Source organism: Polypterus senegalus, chromosome 8 (genome assembly GCF_016835505.1).
Source record: "Polypterus senegalus isolate Bchr_013 chromosome 8, ASM1683550v1, whole genome shotgun sequence".
NCBI classification, from domain to species: domain Eukaryota; kingdom Metazoa; phylum Chordata; class Cladistia; order Polypteriformes; family Polypteridae; genus Polypterus; species Polypterus senegalus.
In genome coordinates, this window is record NC_053161.1 from 141,583,721 (window position 1) to 141,607,669 (window position 23,949).

General features: G+C 40.5%; 1 protein-coding gene across 5 annotated transcripts in view; it reads left to right on the forward strand.

Annotated features, from left to right (window-relative positions):
* dennd5b (DENN/MADD domain containing 5B) overlaps positions 1-23,949 on the forward strand; it is a 308,333-nt gene that overhangs the window by 195,365 nt on the left and 89,019 nt on the right. For all 5 annotated transcript variants that reach the window (XM_039761841.1, XM_039761842.1, XM_039761843.1 and 2 more), the window contains one exon: positions 2,624-2,811. In XM_039761841.1, the coding sequence (XP_039617775.1) occupies positions 2,624-2,811 (188 nt within the window). The remainder of the gene's footprint in view (positions 1-2,623; positions 2,812-23,949) is intronic.

Below are 23,949 nucleotides of genomic sequence, written 5' to 3' on the forward strand. Positions count from 1 at the left end.
TGTGCTCCATGACAAGACAGAGATGACAGTGCTTTCTTACAATTAAAAGAATGCAAATAGATCTTATCGTCAGGCGCAGAGAATGTCAGAGAGGGTGAGAGAGAGACAAGCAAACAATCGAGCATCGTGCGGGAAGCACATTGTATATCATTGAGGAGTTTTAGTTAATATGTAATACGTGCTCTGATTGGGTAGCTTCTAAGCCATCCGCCAATAGCGTCCATTGTATGAAATCAACTGGGCAAACAAACTGAGGAAGCATGTACCATAAATTAAAAGACCCATTGTCCGCAGAAATCTGCGAACCGGCGAAAAATTTGTGATATATATTTAGATATGCTTACATTTAAAATCCGCGATAGAGTGAACCTGCGAAAGTCGAAGCGCGATATAGCGAGGGATTACTGTATATATAATCAAATATAAGGAACACAAAGAATTATACAACCTGGGTGAGTTCATGCAGTCATCATTCAGTCTCAGATGGCCCATTTCCTTAGGTAAAGATTATTCTGTATGTCCTTATTTAAAAAGTGAATAGAAAGATTTCTTACTGGTGACAGAGCTCCCTGTAAAGTGTCCAGTGGCTTAGCAGATAGGAAGCTCCATTTAAATGTTTGTGGCTTCCCTCAAAAGGCAATAAAACACCCAACTGAACTAAAACTAAACTGAAAAGTGAACTTTCTGCAAAGGTTCTAATAAAAGGTAGCCAGTCTCTCCCACATTTCTCACCAAAAAGTGATCACCTGGCTTTCTGTTTGCTAGTAAAGCAGTTAATATTTTTATAGTTTCTCAAAACTCAAGAATGTTACTAAGACATTAACACAGTCAGGGAGTGAAAAGTGGTACAGAGCTGCAAAGAGATTGCCTATACAAAACATTCTAAGGTCCTTCTTTGCCTTTCAACTTTCCCATAATATTTAGCTCATGTTCAGCATGTCAAGTCTTTCAAGCCTCATCCATTTACCTGAAATCAGTCAGTTGAAAAGGCTAAAACATACAAGCAGTATCAGCAGAGACCAAGCACAGTATCCACCATCAATATAGAATTATTTGCAACGATGACAAAACACAATATCTAAGTAACAAACAACTAATATTGCAACTTACACAAATCCACTGGATTTCTGGAAATTGTTTGGGAAGGTTAGGCTGCATATATTCCAGTGACCTGTGTAGCTGAATGAAGATAGTAACAAGTTCATCTGCAGAGAATTTCCATCCAGTTTTACACTAGGACTGCTATTCAAGCTCATGATGTCTGGCTGATTGCAGTTTTGACTTTAAACATTCATGACATGAAAGGGCCATTGGACTTGGTACAGTCTCGGTAGAGACAAAGTCCTAAAGGCAGCAGAGTTCATTTGCTCTTCCTGAGAATTTCTCTCTCATACCCACTGCTTAGTTCACAGTGCTTGCTATGAGTGCTGCGAGTGTGAGCTGCGCTTTTGAGTGACGGACCTGATTTAGAAAGGAGCCACACTTTCCTGTGCTTAAAGAGATTTAATTCAATGTAAAAAGTCATTTACAATCTTTCTTTAAATCCATTTTGTGAAACTGCTTGTCCATATGAGGGTCATGGGGAGCTGGGATCTATCCTGGCATTACTGAGTACAGAGCGTTCACGCTTGCTTTTACAAAGCCAATATAGTATCACTGGCTAACCTAATATGTACATTTTTGGGATGTGAGTGCAAAAACTACAGAAATAATGAAAGAAATTGAGTACTCCACATATGCAGTGACTAGGCAGACATTGAACTGTGTGATATATGGCCGGCCAATACCTCCAAGTCGCCAGATGGAGCCCTCCCTGCAACATGGAGGTGTCCCGAATTCCAGCAGGGCCTCATGGACCTTGGAGTTTTAATGCACAGCCCTGCTTGATACCATGGGGGCCACCAGGGGACGCTGCAGGGAGGCTCAGAGACTTCTATCGTTCGTATAGCCCGGACGTAATTACCAGTCACAGGGACAGAGGAGATGACATACTTCCGGGCTAAAGAGAAGAAGGATCACATGGACTGAAGGATAGAAGCACTTCTGGATCAAGGACTATAAAGGATTATGGGAAACCCCAGCGAGTTGAGCTGAGTTGGGAGGAAGGGTGACAACGCGTCTGGGAGTGGAAGATTGTATTTGATTATTGATTGTTTATTGTGTAGTGGAGGTGCTTTGTGCACATTATTATTGTAATAAAGTCAGAATTTGGACTTTTATCTGGTGTCTGGTCTGAGGGTTCAAGGGGATGACAGTGCCCCCTATCTGTCACAACTGTATTGGAGAAGATCTCAGGTTCAGTCCCCACCTTTGACTCCCTGTGTGACTCTGACTGAGTTGGCTTCACCTGCCTAGAGTTGCACGGGAAGTATGGGAAAAAGAAAACGGTAAAAGTCGTGTATGTAATTTTTTCCTGCTTACATCTTCAGGTATCTTGGTAGAAACTGTTGCTTCCTCAAACCAGGCCGACTTGTAGCCAGATGCCAGTCCAGCAGATCACTTTGATGAAATATGAAATATCTTATCTTTGCCATGCAAACACACAGTGACGTTTTCTTTACTAATGCTGCTTTCAGAATTTAGAAATCTACCCTGAAATGATTTGTTGTGCATCTCTTGACAGATTACCAGCGCCTGATGACAGTGGCTGAAGGGATTACTGCACTTCTTTTCCCATTCCAGTGGCAACACGTTTATGTCCCTATCCTCCCAGCTTCGCTTCTTCACTTCCTTGATGCCCCAGTCCCCTACCTGATGGGACTTCAGTCCAAAGAAGGAACTGACCGCTCAAAGCTAGAGTTGCCACAAGAGGTAAGAACTCCCCTCAGGCCTTACAGTGTAACCTTGTGTGTGACATTGACTTTCCCACAATTTGGGTTTCATTAAGCCCAGACGTATTTATCTCGGAGGTGGGAGTTGATCTCATTGAAATTGGCAGCGGTGATTCTCCTGCCGAACAAAGAGTGCCCACCCTAAAGGCAGTGATAAAATGTTGCTTTTCGAGGCTGCGGGCCAACTTTCATTAGCTCACTCTCTCCCAAATCTAGCCAAAATGTGCTCATGTGTGAAAGAGATAACAATTTAATGAGCATCCAGTGCGTACTCCAAAGACTACTAATCTCCATGACTTCCTGCATAAATTGTATTTCTCAAATATATTTTCTTGGGCTAAGCAGATAGGTCCCTGGAGCTTTTACCAACCTAAATCCAATTTTCTTTTTTTTTTTTTTTTTTTTTAATGCTGCAAATCTGTTCATGCCAGGTTTGAATGCAAAACCCTTTGAAGTATCAGTGTCCTAGAAAAAAAAGCTGATAAGAATATTGGTTTAGGAATTAGAAGGAATATCAAGAACATCCAGGATCCAAAGAAAGGACACCAAAGGCCAGAGAAGGAATTTTGTGCCCAACTGGCATTAAGCTGTTATGTAATTTTTGACATCAAAGCTGTTGCAGAAATGATATAGTTAGTATCAAGAAGCCTTCATTGACTCTAATATTCAATTACTGTTGCTTCTGATTTCTTAGCAATCCGAGCCAAGGTAATGTCACACGTTACATATTAGGATGTCTGACTGGTTTTTATTAAGTAAATTATTTTATATCCAAATTTGAATCTTTATGATGGAGGCTGGTGGTAAAATGTTAAAGGCATTTCTCAACTGCTTAACCCAAGCCTTACTGCCATGCAGAATAATTAAGGCATTGGACTATAACCTACACGGCTGAAGATTCTAATCCTCAAGTAATCTGCCACGACTGACATTTTCCAAATAAAGAAACTCTTGCAGTTAAGCTAAGGTATTTCCTGCCTATTGACAACGGTAAAGATCAGCACAGAGCTGCAGGGAGTGCAGTGAAGGGGAGCGGGAGCCAACATTTACTCTAATGAGCGTGGACACCAGGCAAGAAGCAGCCTATCTCTCTGTGCCTGTTGATGTAAGAGAAGAACTTAAGGGGAAAAACACACACGCCACACAAGCACAGGAAAGTGTGCAGCTTCACACAGACAATGTGCAGGCCAGGGTTCAAACCCACTAACCGCCACTCTATTCCAGTTTAATCCTTAAGCAGATTGTTTGTTCCTTCTATTACAAGCATTTATTCTTTACTTTTTGGTGATGGTTCTTCCCCACCAGTTTGAAAAAAGTTTGAATGACATTACGCCTGCATAGTAAGTACGTTTAATGGCTCGCTCCAGCATTAACATTTTTCAACAGGTTGTCTTCCCTGGTGTCACAGCTGAGGCCAAACAGACACGTCCGATTGATCGCGTGGGTATAAGCAAATGAGCAGCTGCTCCAAGAGATGCAAGGAAACCTTAAGGACATGTCACATTACACAACTTTTCCAGTGATTTTTCAGCTCCACTATTATTTACTATTAATTATTATTTCAGTTGCATTATTTTTTATATCATTTTAGTGAGTCGGAGGCAGTCACAGCATCCTGACATATTCAGAGCCCAAATCCAACCAGACACCAACTCACCCCAACAAAAACAAACAAGTCCGATTTCATCTTAAGTCATAAGGGCCGGGCTGTTAAAAAAAAACAATGAGCACTTAGCAAGAACTGCAATGGATATCATGGTAGCGACAAACAATACAGATTGATGGCTGTTTTGGACCTGACAAACAGAAGAGAGACTCGTTTGTCTGATGTTTTGTGTTTTACGCACCACGATAGAATGGAGCAAAAGAAAAAAGGGCTGAGATTTTGGATGAACTTGCAGTATCTGTGAAGCCTTCAGATGAGTACCGACTTCATTAGGCAGCACATTATTTGGATTCAGAAAAATGGGCAAGCTTGCAATACATTGAAAATGTGAAACTGTGCTGGAAATTCGTCACGCGGTCGTCTAATCTGATATTTCTAGTCCCGAAAGCTGACATCCTCCAGTGACGAGACTGACATCTCCTCCGACTGTAATGTGATATCAGTTTCAATATGTCATCAACAAAATCTGCAGCATTTGGAGTTTTCTGTTTGAGCCCTTTGCTTTCCCATTGTTGCCCTTTTATTTAATTTATGCTTTGCCACTGCTCAAATGGGTATACAGTATCATGATTTACCACACTTTTCCATAGAGATGGGGAATCTTTTTGTTATTCTGTATCTAAACTGCCATTCCATGTAGTCACGCAAACCAATTCACATCATAAAGCAGGGCAAAAAAGTGTGCAACCTCCCCTGTTTGGGTAAAATGAAATACCTTTAGAAGTGGCTACGATGGCTAAAAGTCTATATCCCTGCTGAAAATGGTTTCTTTAGACATAACCAGAATAACATTTCTTGTATAATGTTCAAATACATTTTGCGTCAAAAACCAAATGTATGAATGATTATTTACAGTATGGTTAAAGGTTTACCTATAATCTGCCCAAACCGCTGTTACCACTGAGCTACTCGGATAGTTTAGATAACAGGTATGAACTTCTGTGGCTTCAACTGATAAAACATCTTCTTCTTTCCCACTCACTTTCCCACACCGCATCCTGGCAAACACAGGACAAGCCATGGGTGCTCTGTCCTCCCCCAATTTCAAATCGGTGGCTTTCAACATGCAGTTGGTAAATTTTTAAACCCACTTAATGTGTCAGTGACTTACATCCCTCTGGGTAATATTTCTAAAGGAGCTTCAACTCATTTACTATACAAAGTTCAAATATAAGTCCATACGCAAAGAGCTTTCCTTTAACACACTAACAACCAAAAATAAAATCTCACTTTCTGTTTTCTTTTGTGTGCCAAAATGTGCACATTTATTTATCGAAATGTTTTCACAAATTTTAACATATTGATAGAAAATAATTTTTTAAATTCACACCACAGGATGAAATTCATCCAATATTCGGGATCGATCAGTTTGTTATCCCTCATCACCTTACTGTTTATCAGTAGATGTGTATACAACAGCACTGTTTGAGCATATGCATTGTTTCTGGGAAACATCTGCTTAGATTTCTAAATTTATCATTAATTTGACTCTTTGCACCGTATAAATTCATTTTGGTTTTGTTTGAACATACACGTCCTTCATCTAGATCATTTACTACGTACCATAGAGACCTGCTCTCTGCTTGGCTTTCACATCACAGTTACAGAAAATTAAAACAGCCAGAGGCCATCCATACACAGCATGCTGATCGAGTCCAACCTGACTCGTGAGTGAATGGAAAGGTTAGTGTGGCTAAGGCTTACCAGTGCAGGATTTACGTATAAGCTACACAAGCTATAGCTTAGGGCCCCCAAAACAAATCATATTTGGCACTTACATAGAATATCTGGACTTATAAAGGGCCCCATGTCTCAAATAGCTTAGGGCCTTATCAAGTCTAAATCCGGCCCTGAGCCTTACTATAGATAAATGTACAAACGCTGCTGGTCTCATTTTCAACGTCTTCCACTCACATTAGAGTTTTCAGATCATTCGCACTCAAATGGCAAAAGTACATAAATCTTTCTAATTGGAAATGTGTGGTTTGTCAGCCAGGAGTGCTAACAGACCTGGAGTAAAGTGCAATGCTGTAAGAATGAGGGAAAAATAACCTGGACATCTTTATGAGGCTAGACAACGAAGTATAGCTGCTTTTAAAGGTTATTAGGGTGCCAGACTCTTGGACCACATGCACTGGGAGGCTTGTCAAAATGGGAGTGTTTCAAGGTGCAGTTACCCATTAAAGAGAAGTTGGGAAAGGACATTACTAGCGCTTGACCGATCATTGATGTTGCAGCCAATGCTGATAAACAGAGTCTGTGATTTCCAATAAGCAATATTTCATAACAAAATATGCATACAAGTTAGATTTGTTTAAATATGTTCAAAAAAGTGTCAATCAACAATTATTCAGAAAATTAAATATGCCACATAGATTACAGTATATATAGCAAGAACAATGTACCTCTGAATTAAACTATATCAGTATAATTAAATAAGATAAATTACTGCATGTTCTGTTTACAAAATAATAGATGAAACAAAAAGTCTAAATTATAGTAAAGTGTAGCTAATATGAGTAACACAGTCAAACTAATTCACCCATTCCAGTAAAGGGAGGTTATAACACAGGACGTCCAGCTTCTCCACATTTTCGCCATGGTGAGAGAGCCTCTTGTCCTCATAAATGATGCCCTTAACACTGAACACCCGCTTATTGTACCTTGACGATGGTGGACAAGCGAAACATTGCTTTACCTACACAGAGAAGACTTAAAGCAGATCCAGTTGAGTCTCTGCCACTCAAAGGATTTGTAGACACCTTCAGGTGCAACTGATTCAGGATGGGTCTCTGAGAACAGTATGGTCTCATAAAGGTTGTCCAGTACAGACAGAGTCTTGTCCATCTTTGGTCTTTTCTCTTCTGGAGCACCTACTGATGATCTCTCAGGTCATGCAGCCCTCAATACTTCTTTGTCTATCTAGGCTTTAAACTTGGATTTGAGCTTTTCATTCAATGGCCTGTCTTTCTAAAGAGGGTCAGGCAGACATCCAAGGGCAACCTTTTTCCTCACACCCATGTTTGAATTCTCTGTTCAAGACTCTTTTGATGGTTTTCCTCATCGTCAGAACTTCCCGGGTGTGGGGCCCAACACACTGAAGGATCTTTCAAAACTTAAACTGCTGGCAGGATTCATGAGGTAGATGTATCCTGCATGCTAACTTCAATTGTTATCTCCTCAAATGGGCTGTGAATGTCTACCTGGTTGCCTATAACATTCCATTCATCAGCAGTTGGCCAAGTGAAATGTCTATCGTCACTTATATGCTATCAATGCTCTCTTCTGTTCCAGCATCCTTTGCATTATATGTAGTGTGAAATTCCATCACGTTGGAACTGCTTCTATAGTATATGGGCAGGCCAAGGTGCTGTTGGGCAGCCACTGAATGATGGAAGTGTGCAGCACACCTCTGAAGATTGGTCAAGATGTCTTTCCCAAGTTTTTGAGATTCAGACCCATCATTTATAACAAGCTGTTGCTGGAGTGCAGAGCAGCATAGGTCTGGCATTTCAGTAAGCTGCAGGCTGTTCATTGTGCTTCACCTACTGTCACACAGCACCAGTAGAACGCGTCCCCCAAGTCCAACATTGTCACAAACACTTCAGAGATGTGCTCTCTGAAGGGGCTGCCGTTGTGGTTTTTACATTCAAAATCATTTGGTCTGTCTTCTAGTGTGCATTAAAAGAATGAGGAGAGCGTGACCAGCAATCATTTATGAATTGAAGTCTATCAGCGTTTTCAACAGTCAATAGCTCTTTGACTTTTCTTTTATCTTTTGTATGAAGCTCCTTGATATTAATCAACTTTTAGCTAAGCTTAGAGAACAATCTTTTGACATTGGCATTGTGTACACAATATATTTATTCCCTAAGAACAAATAAGGCTTTTCTGCTCTGTGAAATCACAACAGCTTTCTCGACTGTCATTTCCTCCAGTTTAGAGATCACACAGTTTGTGTGTGTGTGTGTGCGTGTGCAGAATCCTGCACATTTTGTAGAGTTTAGTCACTGTGAATGCCAGCGCCTGATCAGTGTCCCTTATGACAATGCCGGTTAGGTTTACTGAGCCCCATTATCATCTGATCTGATCTGCCACATGACTAATCAGCTGGGCTCCAGACAATACACACAGTACAGATGTGATAATGGGACAAAACTGAAGCCATTGTCTCCATCCATGACATCCATATGCATTTTTGAAGATACTTGTGGTGTGATGTTGGAGATGTCAGACCCTTACCCTATAAGGACAGCTAACTACGCACTTCAGTACAATACCTTTGTCCACAATGTTATTAACATAATAAGGTGGAAAAGCTTCTGATAAAACCATTACAGAAAAGTAGGAACATCAAAACACCACAACTCATGTGAAATAAACTATCATCATTAGTCGGGAGTTATCCTGCTCTGAATCAGGCGGACTAATGATGTATCTTAACAACATGTTAACAGAACATCTGAATAGGCAAACGTCCTGCACCACCCACTTCTAAAAGTGGCCCATCCAGCACCTCACTGTGAAGGGTGAGCGGTCCTCAGACTCAGCAGGTTTTTGTTAAAATACTTTCTTAATTAGAAGCCAGTAATTGTTTCGAATATAACAGACTTTTTTAGATGCAGTTTTCATTCATTTGGTTTGTTACAAGTCAGGTGCATTTACCCAACTGCCTTGCATTTATTTAGTAAACTGATGAATAAAAATGAAACACAAATGAGAAAGGAGCCAATAGCTGGCCAAGCAACAGACACCTGTGCGTGTTCCTTATAAAGCATTTGTTAAAAATCACAGTGCAAATAAGAGAAGGTCCGAGAGTTACTGATCTACTCCAGTCCACTGAACATTATCTGATGTTCTCAGAAAAGCAAAATCCCACAGCATTAGGAAGATCTGACTTAGCAGAATGAAAACACTAACAAGCTTTAGAATTAAAAAAAATGGGAGTTCCATTAACACCAAATATTGACATCTAATTAAGAAATCATTGGGAATGAAAATCCGTCAAGCACTGAGAACCCCACAGTTAAAAACTGGACAGAGCCTTTGTGATGGAGGGAAAAACAAAAAAGAAAAAAACTTCAGATAGATAAACACGCTTAAGAGCGCAGACACAAACAGGCAAAAGGTAAGAAGAATCACTTGATTCTTTACTCAGCCTTTATAGCACAGCATCACAAGGCACATGTTGATTATACACTTCACATCTTTACTTATGATAAGTTTAAGCTCTATGCCAGCTGCTTTTTCAAAACTGATCATTTATAGTAACAGGAAGTTCAAACCTAATTTAAAGGTTTCTGACATACAATGGAGGGCATCTTATTAAGGAAGCGTAAAAATTCTGCATATTAGGTCACAAGGACTTCATAAAGGTCTCGAATATTGCATTTAAAATGTCACAAAGAAATCCTTTTCATTCTGGGAAGGTAGCAGAGGTTATTGTATATTTTCCAAAATTCACTGCAAGGGATCAGCCTATGGCAGTCTATTTTTGAAATCCTTTCATTATTAGAAATTCCATTACTCAACAGGTTTTAAAAATAGGCCACGTCATTGTAGTGAATAGAAAGAAACGTGGGAGGTGCAGAGGAAGGCAAGTTAAACAATGGCTTTCCTAAAAGCTAGCAAGATTAAATATTCCAAATTTTAATAAAAAGGAGCCCTTAGTTTTGGAAGTTATTGTTAACCCTGTATTTAAGGAAAACTATTTTTAAATAAAACTAATTCCTCTGAAATGTTGCTGATTGATTATGTTTTTGGATAAATGCTGTCAGATCTAACCTGCCTCCCTTTGGTCCTATCTGTTAGTCAATAAGTACGTTAAGAGAATTGATGAATGTCTAATATGCCTTTGTCTTCATACCTATTGATCTATCATATTGTGCCTTTAATATCTATCTATCTATCTATCTATCTATCTATCTATCTGTCATATAGTGCCTTTCATTATCTATCTATCTATCTATCTATCTATCTATTATATAGTGCCTTTCATATCCATCTATCTATCTATCTATCTATCTATCTATCTATCTATCTATCTATATCCATCTATCTATCTATCTATCTATCTCTCTATCTATCTATCTATCTATCTCTCTATCTATCTATCTATCTATCATATAGTGCCTTTCACATATCTATCTATCTATCTATCTATCTATCTATCTATCTATCCCTTATATAGTGCCTTTTAATATCTATTATATAGTACCTTTCATATCTATCTATCTATCTATCTATCCCTTATATAGTGCCTTTTAATATCTATCTATCTATCTATCTATCTATCTATCTATCTATCTATCTATCTATCTATCTATCTATCTATCTATCTATCTATCTATCTATCTATCTATCTATCCCTTATATAGTGCCTTTTAATATCTATTATATAGTGCCTTTCATATCTATCTATCCCTTATATAGTGCCTTTTCATATCTATCTATTATATAGTGCCTTTCATATCTATCTATCTATCTATCTATCTATCTATCTATCTATCTATCTATCTATCTATTATATAGTGCCTTTCATATCTATCTATCTATCTATCTATCTATCTATCTATCTATCTATCTATCTATCTATCCCTTATATAGTGCCTTTTAATATCTATCTATCTATCGATCTATTATATAGTGCCTTTCATATCTATCTATCTATTATATAGTGCCTTTCATATCTATCTATCTATCTATCTGCCTATCTGTATACTGTATCTAAATGTAATTATTCACATTATAAACTGCCTTTTCTATCTGTCTCTCTGTATCTATTACCATTAACTCTTTCCATTATATGGTGTCTTTCCTAGTTGTCTGTCTGTCTGTCTAATATTTTGGCAGCACTACATACTAGTATCAGGTGGTATAGTAACTAGCGCCACTGCCCAAAGGCCGCCGTCTGGGCCTTGTTTCCTGTTCTTCAGGTTTGTTTGTGGAATTTTTTCTCTGAATTCTCATTTTTTGCTTGCACATCTCAAAGACACTGTGTTAGGTCGATTGGTGCTTATATCATATATTGAACTGATATAAAGAGTTGTCCATGTTTGGATTAAATCCTTGCTCTCTGCAACCTTGTAATAGAATAAGGTGGTTCCAAAACAGAAAGAATCTAAGGTTTAGCTGACATTTTACATATAAAAAGGAAAGAATGAAAACAGTTTTCAAGCTTTATTTTCTGACAATTACTGAAGCTGCCATATAATGAAATATCTGAGACTTTAGCCATAGAATAATTTTAGGAAATCTAATGAAAGCTTTTTGAAATTGAGTAAAAAGGATCAGTATGCAGCCTGAAGGTCAGCATGGTTCAGAAATGAAAAGCTGAATTCAAAATGAGGCTAATACTTGAAGGATTTTAAATCAATAGTAGTGTCAGACGGCATTCTGGCACTCTCATGCTAACTCAGCAGATTGTCTGGTTTGGAAGGTTTAAATGTTCTTGCGGCAGCATAAATCATTTACAGAAAACAAATTCAAACAGTCTAAGTGTACAAACAAAGTAGGGGACTGATCAAAAATTACTAATCCTAAACTGGAGCGGACTGTTCATACTGTAAGTTCTTCATAGAGCCCGTACATGGCTTTCAGATAATCTGCCAGCTGAATGACAAAGTAGACCAAAGACAAGAAGACCTCAGGTGTCCCGCTCACAGTCCTCCTCACTTCTCATTCTTTATCAGTACTGGAAGGGCACTCTTCACAAATACTGAAAGGTGTAGTTAATTTTAGTAATTTGTACAGTATTCACCATAATGGCAGTTTTATTTACATTCATTGGAGCAAATTCAAGTTCTCATGATCTGATAACACAGATCTGCACTACTCCTCAATTCTCTGCCCTCAGTTTTTAGTCAGGCTACGGAGGAAGACACTTTGGGTTGCATTTATGAGGCCACAACAACAACAACAACAACAATGTATTTCTTGTAAAGCCCAAAATTACACACAGGGTAGTCTCATTGTGGTGTAACAGGTCCTGTTTTTGACAGCCCTAAGAACAAAAGAAAATTCTCCCAAATAAAAACCTTGTAAGGAGAACAAAAATGAATGAAATCTTAAGAAGGTCAATTCAGAGAGACACCCCCTTCCAAGTAGGTTGCATGTGCAATGGGCATCAAAAATGAGGTAAATACAACACACAAAACAGAATGCAAGTAATTCTCTTCACAGAGCTAACCTATCATGGCCACCTCATAAATACACTGCACTGCACTCTTCTCCTAACTTATTATTCAGCCTGAAGTGTGTCAACTGCCTTCCTAAAAGTCTGCAAATGTTCCAACGAGATGTTGTTTTGGCAGTCATTTGATTTATTGTACTGTATATGGATTTACTGAAATTGGAGCAATTATTGAATTGTGCGGTATGCTTATATGCTTTACTGGCAATCTGGAATCAGCTGCTAAGACATGGAGTTGTGCAGAGATCTTGACAACCTTTGAGATATTGATATTGGGAGATATTGGGGTAGCTTAGCTAAACCTGAATCTGTTCTTCGAAGAGTCGCAGTCAGGGCAGCTGATGGAATGGTCCTTACGGATGACACTGCAGTTGTGACCCGCTGGGCTGGCTACTTTGAGCAGTTGTTCAAAGCTGATCCTCCAGCTAGGATGTTGGATATCTCTGGGTCCACGGTCCTTGAGGCTGATCCTCCAATTAGCTGTGAACCACCCAATGTCACTGAGATTGCACAGGTGGTGAACCAGCCGGGGGGGCTGCAGGGATCTGTGGTATCCGGGGTGAACTTCTCCATGCAGGTGGTAAGGCTGTCCTTCTGGCATTGCAAGCAATGTTTGCTTCCATTTGGGAGACTGGCATCATCCCAACTGACTGGAAAACGGGACATGTCATGCCTATCTGGAAAGGGAAGGGTGATCGCGTGGATTGCAGCTACAGGGGGATAACACTGCTCTCGGTGCTGGGTAAGGTCCTTGCTAGGGTCATCCTCAATAGGATCTGTGATCACTTGCTCACCTACCAGCGACCGGAACAGTCTGGTTTTATGGCTAAGAAGTCTACCGTCGACCGCATCCTGGCACTGAGGGTTCTCATACAGTGCAAATGCAAATATCGGCAGAGTTTCTTTGAAGCCTTTGTCAATTTTCGCAAAGTGTTCGACTCAGTTGATTGAGCTGCCCTGTGGGACATCATGAGAGTTCACGGGATCCCCTCGAGGTTGCGGGACATCATGGCTGGCCTGTACGCTGGTACTGTGAGTGCTGTGCAGAGTGGAGGCAGGACCTCTGCATTTTTCCCAGTTGATTCTGGGGTTTGTCAGGGGTGTGTTCTGCTCCTACTCTGTTCAATGCTTGTATGGACTGAGTGTTGGGTTAGGTCATGGGGTCCAGCAGCTGTGGGGCATCTGTTGGTGAAGAAAGATTCACAGATCTTGACTTTGCTGACGATGCTGTGATCTTCGCAGAGTCAATGGAGGCTCTGATCAGGGCACTTGAGAGACTGAGTGAGCAGTCGGAGTGTCTGGGCTTGCGAGTTTCCTGGATAAAAACCAAGATCCAGGCCTTTAATGACCTCTTGGGCACAGCCATCAGCAGTGTGTCTGTTTGCGGAGAGAGTGTTGACCTTGTTGAGAGGTTTACTTACCCTGGCAGTGACATTCATGTCTCTGGTGACTCTTCCTGTGAAGTCAGTAGATGGATTGGGAGAGCATGGGGGGTCACGAGGTCGCTGGAAAGGGGTGTGTGGCGCTCCCGATATCTATGCAAAAGGACGAAGGTCCAAGTCTTTAGAGTCCTGGTGCTTCCCTTCTTGCTATGTGGTTGCGAGACATGGACACTATCCAGTGACCTGAGACGAAGACTGGACTCCTTTGGTTCCGTGTCTCTCCGGAGAATCCTTGGGTACCGTTGGTTTGACTTTGTGTCGAATGAGCAGTTGCTCATGGAGTCCCAAATAAGGCGCATTACCTGAATTGAGAGGGAGCGTCAATTACGGTGATCTGGCTCATAAGATCCTCATTGTTGGGGACCCAAGTGGCTGGACCAGGCCAAGGGGTCGCCCACGTAACACCTGGCTGCAGCAGATAGACGGTCTTTTCCGGGGGGTAGGACTGGACCGCGTGTCTGCCTGGGGGGCTGCCAGCCGGGATCCCGAGCTGTTTCGACGTGTAGTGGGTGCGGCAATGCACTGTACCAGTGCATGCTCGCCAACTTGACTTGACTTAGCTAAACCAAGAAGCTTGATGGGCTGAATGGTCTCCTCTTGGCTGTCAAATTTCCTGTGTTCTTATACTGTATTGAAAATGAGTTCATATGTCATTAAAAATGATTAAATCCTAAAGTAAATTGATCCACTTCTTTGAGATCCAGCATTTTTTTATTAAATTCTTTTAAAATTTCAATTCATTGAGCAGGAGAGTCCTACTGTAACCCTGGAAAGCAGCCTGATGTTTTTTTAAGCCTGCCCGTCCCTCTTCCCACTTTATTATCTCATTGACACTGCATTTATGTTCTGGATTTCTTCTGCTGCATTCATCATGCATAGCATTCTTCAAAAAGACAGGGCTGTAATTCGACTTGGCAGCCACACTGCCCATAAATGTGCCAGTATATTTACAGTATGTGAGCTGCTGTGTCTAATTACTAATAATATCTAAGAGCCATGTGTTTGCATAAAATATCTTGAAGGCTGAGACTTGTAAAATAAAAGAAGAATGCAAGTAACACAAACTGGATAAAGGACACGTTAGCCAGCTAATTTGTATTAAAACAATCCAACTAATGCATGAATGCATACTGAATATGACAGAGCTAATCTGTCTGGAGCGTATCAACTGTCTGTGTTCAGGTTTTATTGTCCTGTCCTTCCCATGATGTTATGCACAATGAAGGAATGAGTGTGTTTTTGGCCTAAATGGGTAATGGAAACCTGTTTTGATGGAGCTGTAATGTCTCCAATTGAAGTGAAAACACAGGTTGGGCAGGCCCACATGACATGGCTGAAAAGAAGCATTACAAGTGAGAAGGTTAAACCTGCTCATAAATGCATTGTTGTAAATCCATCCGTATATTCTTCTGCTTCACATCTAGGATCACATGCTGTGAGAGCCACAACACAAGATGCAATCTTGGAATGAATGAATGAATGAACGAATGATGTGTGTGTGCGCCCTGGAATGGATTAGCATCTTGTCCAAGGCATGTTCCTTCTTTGTGCCTAGGGCTGCCTGAAGAGGCACCAGTTCACCACCTGAAACTATATAAATGAATCGGAAGATGGTTGAAATACTTGTCCATGTTCTCCCTGTCTCTGAGTGGGTTTTCTAAAGGTGCACTGGTTTTCTCCCACAGCCTAAAGACATGTAGGTTAGGTGAACTGGAGACACTAAGTTGGCCCTAGTGTGTGTCTGGTGGGTTGGGTGTGTGTGTGTGTGTGTGTGTGTGTGTGTGTGTGTGTGTGTGAGTGAGTACACCCTAAGATGGACTAGTGCCCTGTCCAGGGTTTTTCTCCTGCCTCACTCCCTGTGCTAGCTGGGATAGGCTCCAGCCCCAAAAAACATGACCCTGGTCTTGATTATACAGGTTAGAAAATTACATGACATGAATTACATGTATTTTACTAAGCTACTGTCTCACTTTAACTTAGTTACGTTTTACAACATCGGAATGCATAAATAAATTGCTGCGTCCAAAGTTGTTCTCAGGTGTCACCCATCACATTGCTGCATAGCTGTTTCTGTAGTCAAACCTAACCTGTAAAATCCTCAGGTTTAGTGGATCAAATTGGGATGAGTGAACCTCAATAAAATCATCTGAAATATGTAAAATGTTAATGCAGTATTAATTAACTGAAAATTATATGATGCAATAAAATCTTCTTAGTATGTGTGTGTGTATGTATATATATATATATATATATATATATATATATATATATATATATATATATATATATATATATATATATATATATATATATATATATATATATATATATATATATATATATATATATATATATATATATATATATAATATTTGCAGCAACCCCTTTATATTCACAAGGGTTAGGGGTGTAAGACCTCTGCAGATGTGTAAATTTGCAAATAATAGTTTGAACCCCCCATGGATGAACATGCCATCAAAGCTGGTAAGTGGAAGTGTTAAAGTTGATCTTTAACATTGTTTTGAACTATTGTACTGGAGATGATATTCACAGTTCTTCATATTGTAACAGTGCCATCAAGCTGCATTAGCTCAGGATGAGTCACCCATTGTATCAGCTGCTATTCCAAATCCAGCCACTGGTGCGCCTATAAAAATGGCAGGCTTGCAACAACAAATAGTCCTTTTAAGGATGGTGAGCCACCTGAAGGAGCCATATAAAGAGGAAGAGAATCCATTCTGGAACTCCACGTCGGTGCTACATTGGTGTCAGGAGCAGGTTGAAAAGCAGACCTATTGCATGACTTAGCAAAGTGCTGAGTGCCAGCAAGCCCAGTAATGGAGTTATTCTGCTCTTCAGAAGAGTTGCTGAGGAGTGCTGAGGCTGAGATCCACGATCTTATTGCTGTTTGTAGCACTGGGGATAGGATGGCGGCAGCTGAGAGACTGCTACCTCTGCAGCTTCACCACATTTTCTCCATTTGCTAAGATCCGCTGGGCTTGGTGTGTGGATGCCGGTGGAGTTTCATGGTCACGGAGTTGGGAAAAAGTGTGGAAGATCAAGTAGCCACTGATACCAGGCGAGCAGAGTCAAACAGGGCTTCTAGTAAAAATGCATAAGCAAAGGTTGAGGCAGGATCAAAGGGCAGCCATGTTGAGAGAGTCTCAAAACTGAGATCATGCTGACCATTATCAGTGTTTACAACATCAGTTCAGTGAAGGAAAACAGCGAAGTGACCAGTACATCTGCAGCTCCACACAAGGAGGTTCACTTGCTCACCCTCAGAATGGCACTGCCAGATTTAAACACTAGCATGGCGAATTGCTCACGTACTAAAGTGACATTAGCTGCTGGTGGAAGTCCCATTTTACTTATGATGCCAAACAGAGTTGCGTTGCTCTGCAGCAGTCTATTATCAGCAAAAGCGTAGTGATATTTTTTTCTGAACTGGTATACTGGTATGGGCTTACTTGAATGGTAGAAGGCTTCCCTAAATACCAAAATTTTTCACTTGTCCGATAACATGTCTAAATGCAGAAACTCTCTGTACAGCACCAGCGTTTGAGTAATATCATCCTGAAATCTAAAATGCTACAATTCGATAGATAGATACTTTATTAATCCCCAAGGGGAAATTCACATACTCCAGCAGCATACTGATAATAAACAATATTAATTAAAGAGTGATAAAAAATGCAGGTATAACAGTCTATAATGTTGTATAATGTTAATGTTTACCTCCCCAGGTGAAATTGAAGAGTCGCATAGTGTGGGGGAGGAACGATCTCCTCAGTCTGTCAGTGGAGCAGGATGGTGACAGCAGTCTGTCACTGAAGCTGCTCCTCTGTCTAGAGATGATCCTGTTCAGTGGATGCAGTGGATTCTCCATGACTGACAGGAGCCTGCTCAGTGCCCGTCACTCTGCCACGGATGTCAAACTGTCCAGCTCTATGCCTACAATAGAGCCTGCCTTCCTCACCAGTTTGTCCAGGCGTGAGGCGTCCCTCTTCTTTATGCTGCCTCCCCAGAACACCACCGTGTAGAAGAGGGCACTCGCCACAACTGTCTGGTAGAACATCTGCAGCATCTTACTGCAGATGTTGAAGGACGCCAGCCTTCTAAGGAAGTATAGTTGCCTCTGTCCTCTCTTACACAGAGCATCAGTATTGGCAGTCCAGTCCAGTTTATCATCCAGCTGCACTCCCAGGTGTTTATAGGTCTGTACCCTCTGCACACAGTCACCGCTGATGATCATGGGGTCCATGAGGGGCCTGGGTCTCCTAAAATCCACCACCAGCTCCATCCATCCATCATTTTTCCTAACAAGCTTTTCCAGTGCAGGGGCATGGGGAAGCTGGAGCTTATCCCAGCAATCATCGGGCACAAACCAGGAACAACACTTACTTCAAGTACTTCAACAAGCACTTCATTATAATTCATTATTTTTTCCAGGACTACATCTATAATTCTATTCATTTTTAACCAAATCCCCATTGCTAATTTGTAACCAGTGTGCTTTGTTGCTATTCTAAAAGTACACCTTTGTGTGTGGTTCACATCTACCATGAATGAGCTTCCCACATACAGTAATAATGTTGAGGAACTGTAGTGTATTTGCCCTTTCTCTGTGATCAATGGAATTAAAAAAAAAAAAAAATTAAAAAAAAAATCACTAATTTTACAATTTTGTAATTGCAAGCATTCACATCAGAATTATTAAAATATGTGTTTAACACGATGACACATCTACGGAGAATGACGGACTGCAACACTGGCTGAACTGCAGTCTGGGTGGGTTTCTCTCCAAAGCCCCAGTCTGTTCAGTCTTTCCCATGTTCAAATTAGGCATTGATTTGGGTGCAGTCATTTCAGCCTGCAGCATTACTGCCTTTAGTTTTTAAACAGAAGCTAAATTGATATTTTCTTGGAGGTGCTCTGATGCACACAAGCCATTTGGCCTCACTTGAATCAAGCTGACCTACTGAATGACCCGCAGTAATCAGAAAGGACAGGAGTTAGAGAATAAGGTTAGGAGACAGGCCTGAGCCGAAGCGATAGCGTGAGAGGCACGTCAGCCTCAATGAGAAACAGAGGAAATTTGTGTGTTTTTGTTTTTTTTTTTTTTTTTTAATTAAAGGCAGTGTATTAAATGATATATTCTGTGCATTTGGGCATGGAATCAATAGACATGTTAATGATTTATGTTTTTATTTTTCATAGTCAATATACATTAAAATACTTATAAAAAATTAATCAGTAGGCACCAGTAATCTGCAAGGCACCTGCATCTCTCCAAGGATTTAGATTAATCATATATTCATTTATTCAATCATCCTTTAACCATCATCATCTTGTTTTTCCCCTTCCTGGGTCATAGTAACAACACAATAATCTTTGCTGACAAGGCCACCTTATCCGTAGTAACTTCCTGCAGTCCTTCACTTTGTATGCCCAGAAAAAGTAAGAGATATAATCCTACCAGTATGTGCCTTATACTCTTTTTGAGGAAAGCATCCCAGTACATGCCCAGACCACCTCGGCTGGCACCACCTGTGCTTGTATTGCCAAGCTCCCTCATTCTGTCACCTCCTTTTAGATGCTTGTACTTGTAAAGTCATTAAGTCAGTCACGATCCAGACCTTATGGCGTTAGGTGAGGATGGGAATGTAGACAGACCGTTACATTTTCTGTAGACTAAACTCTTGTGTCAGCACCACTGACCAGTACAATGCTTATAGAATTGCCTTTATTAATTTACTGATATTTTGGCCAATCTCATGATCACATCAGTCATAAACGAGACACTCCGGTATTTGAACTCCTCCCTTATCTGAAGTTAATAACTGCTTTCCAGAAGAGTACCAATAATTCGACAGGGATGTGCTAATTCTCCTTCAGGCTACATCACACTTAGCTGCAAACCATTCCAGTGCATATCGGAGGACACTGTCTGATGAAGCCAAGAGGACAACATTATAGAAATAGCTGAGAAGGCAACCCTTAAGTTCCCAAACTGGATAACCTCCAAGCTTTGGCTGCACCCACATATTCTATCCATTATAAACAGAGGAAGAACAAGAGGCCCACTTGATGGCCTCAACTTAGTACCAAGTATGCATGGACACCTCTCACTCAACTACGCTGACTGAATAGAATGTAGCTGCAGTCCTGGAACCCCATATTCTTGTAGCACCATCCACAAGACACCAAAAGCATAGGGATGATAAAACCCAAGAAATGTGGTAAACATTTTATGTAAAGAATCAGAAGCGTGTAAATGTTTATATGAAAATCTGAAGCTATTAATGTAAGGTAAATTAAGGTAGATTTAATGTTTGTCTACTACTTGGCGAATTCTGCTTAGTACTGACAGGTCACGTGGTGCACACTGTGCCTCTAGGGTGTTTGCTTGCGTAACACAAAGTCTCTGATTTATTCCCTACTGTACGTTAATGTCGACGGCTGGAGTTTGAACGTTGGAAGTACGCGTTCTTCTCTTTGGTATCACCATCTGGTTTTTCCGCTCCGTGTGTGCTGTCTCTCTCTCTCTCATGATAGTTTTGAGCTATGGCAGACATGAAGTGACTGATTGAGTACTCTAGCTTGATTCTACCTGCTTTTAATCTTTGTCTTTAGCCGTTTCACATCAGCTTGTAAAAAGGAAATTAAACAGTGGATGGGGTTATCTTTATTCTGCTGGATAAGACCTATTTACATATTGCAGACCATAACACAAAGCATCCATGTTGTCAGCCAGATTCTTGCTTGGGATGGCCCATTCAACCAGCACGAGGATAGTGGGCTAGTCCAACATGATGAGCCGATGCACTTTAGATATTTTTGCACATCCAACTTGTGCTATGATTATTACTATTATATAATAAAAACATACATTTGATTTGAGTCTCTAACACACAGTGTAAATTTTGGCTACTTGTTAAAGCTAGCATGTTTTTTTTTGTTGTTCATGTGATACAACAAACTTACCTCTCCTTCTGTGAGTTGATGGCATTTATCTCCGTTCTTTTCACATGAGCAGCAATGACCACAGATGGTGCTGTGGTTGATGCCTGCTCAGAACTATTTGTTGTACCAGCAGTCAAAGCTACAATGCCCCGTTACCGCTATCAGACTATCATGCGTTATTTGCTTTTTGATAACAAAGATATCCATGCAGAATGTGTGAAAAACAACAGATTTTCTGCAATCTCGGACATCTGGCAACGTTTTGTTGAGAACTATGTTTTGAGTTATAACCCAGGGCAATTTACTGTTGATGAGCAACTGTTTCCCACCAAGGTCTTTTGTCCTTTCATGCAATACATCTCATCCAAGCCTGACAAATTTGGCATAAAGTTTTGGATTGCGGCGCAGATTTGGAGACAAAGTACACGTGCAGTGTTGCTCTTTATTTAGGAAAAGATCCCAGTTGTCCCACCAGAGAAATACTTTCCAAGACTGTGGTCATAAAGCTTATGGAGCTATTTTTGGACAAAGGTAGAACAAAAACAACTGACAACTTCTTCACAGAGCTTTCACTGGCTAATAGACTGCTGCACCGCAACACAACTCTGCTTGGCGCCATAAATAAAATGGGTCTTCCACCTGCAGCTAAAGTCACTTCAGTACGCAAGCAATTCTCCACGCTAGTGTTTAGATCTGGCAGTGCCATGCTGACGATGTATGCGCCCAAAAAGAAAAAGCCTGTCTGCATTCTCAGTACCATGTGCTATAACTTGGAGACTGGGCAGTATCGGGGGAAAACAAACATGCTCAAATAACGACTCTTGTTCAAATGACATAGTGTTTTCAAATAAGGATGTTTTCATGCATGGATGTGTGTGTGTGCATGTGTGAGAGAGGCAGAGACAGATTTGATCTCATTCAAGTGATTACTGGAATATAAAATAAACAATTTCGCAAAGGTATAACGAAACAAGTGTGCTTTTATTCAGGAATAAAACTGAATTAAAAAAATTCAAGTGACAACAAGATACCAAGATGACGTGATTCACCAGTGTTTGTGTGTCTGCTTATATCCCTTCAGCTATATCTTTTACAGTTAGTTAAAATATTCACTGGGTGTAACAGACTCAAATCCAGTGAATGTTTTTATCATATTATAGTAATAATAATAATAATAGCAACTCACTACTCAAAACGAGAATCTCTTGAACTCAAACCCACAAGCTTTTGGTTATAATACAGCAGTTCATACCTCTGCATTATCCAAGAATACATGTCAACTTTCTGTCAATTGACATTTGAGTTTGGGGTTGTAACTCATTAGCAGCAACATGTAAATTGAATGATTTTTTTTTTTTATTTGGTTACATTCTTGAATAAAAGCGCACGTTTATTTGATATTTGGACTAAAATTTGGTCTTCACACATTATACACTCCGCGTCATTATTATTTTAACATGGAAAAGGTTTCTGTTTTAGTTTTGTGTTCAATATTTCTTGCCTTGCATTTCCTGTTATTCAACATTTACCCTGATTGTTGTAGACATGGAACACACATGAAATGTACTGTATTCCAAGTAACAATATATTATTTACCCTATACAACTCAAGGCACCTCACATCCAGATAAACAGACTTGAACTAGGAGAACTTCAGGTGCGTCGGTGGACGATGGGATAGCAGGCTGCTTGTGCTGATTGACACATTTGCAAAACAAAAGACACTGATGAAGAGGTGCGAAGGAATTTAAGGTGGCCTGGGATTACGACTTTTTTCGTAGGCTTTAGGGACTCTGATGTTAATTACGATCCCCAAAGCGCTAATGAGGAAATCGGCTGGGCTAACCACATCTGCTAGTGAATGTGCAATAAGCAAGTTTCCACATCAACAACTCGGGGCCATTCCGTCTTAGTACTGCGTGCACCTATGCCCTCCCATGAGCCTGAGCACACTTATTTTAAGAATTTGTGCACTGCCATATAGACCCTGATAATGCCAGGAGAGCAGGCGAGGATTATTATGTGTTATATTACTATGCTGAGCTGTAGAGCTAGCACTACAGGCAGCTTAAATAAATTCATATTCTAGCTACTGTCATTATTTTTATTAAATGTTTCTTTTGAAAACATTAATCATACAAGTTATATTCCAGAAGCACAGTGCTACATAAATCGGGTACTCGTGCATTCTGTGAGCGAAGTCTGCACTGTAAAAACAACTAAAGTGTTGGGGAACCAACCTGGTCTTGTTTATTGTAGAGCAAGTTGGAAAGAAAACAAAATCATCTCCTCACATTCCAGCATGTACGAGATGCCACACATTTCCATCCTGTCTTCTCCCACTCTGTCCCAGGCATTTCCCAGCTTGTCAGGTTTTGCAAGCAAAGCAGGCAGGAGATTTACAGATGGACTGAAATGAGAAGTTGAGGCAGGTTTAGGCATCCATGCCTCAGGAGGCTGGGTTTTTCTGTCCTCATGGAGACGCTGCTAACAGGCAAGTTATACTGTCACTGAGCGGCTCTGCCCCTTCCTGTGTTCCATTGATTGCAATGACCTTGGGAATACTTTGTGATGGCACACAACACACTGAACGTATGTCTCTAATGCTCTTCATATGACGTTTTATTTATATAGTTATGCATGGGAGACAGCTTTAGAGCTCGGGTGATGGTAGTTTCCCACTGAACCAGTGGTTGGCACAGTGCTTCTCTTCTATTCTCTTTTCCCGTCCTCTCCAGAATGGAAGATTAACGGCCAATCCACCACTGGCGTCACTTTCGTTATCCACCCCTACCTGTCTGGAGCCCAAATGGCCACAAATTCGTCCATTCTTGAATTCAGTTCTATTCTGATC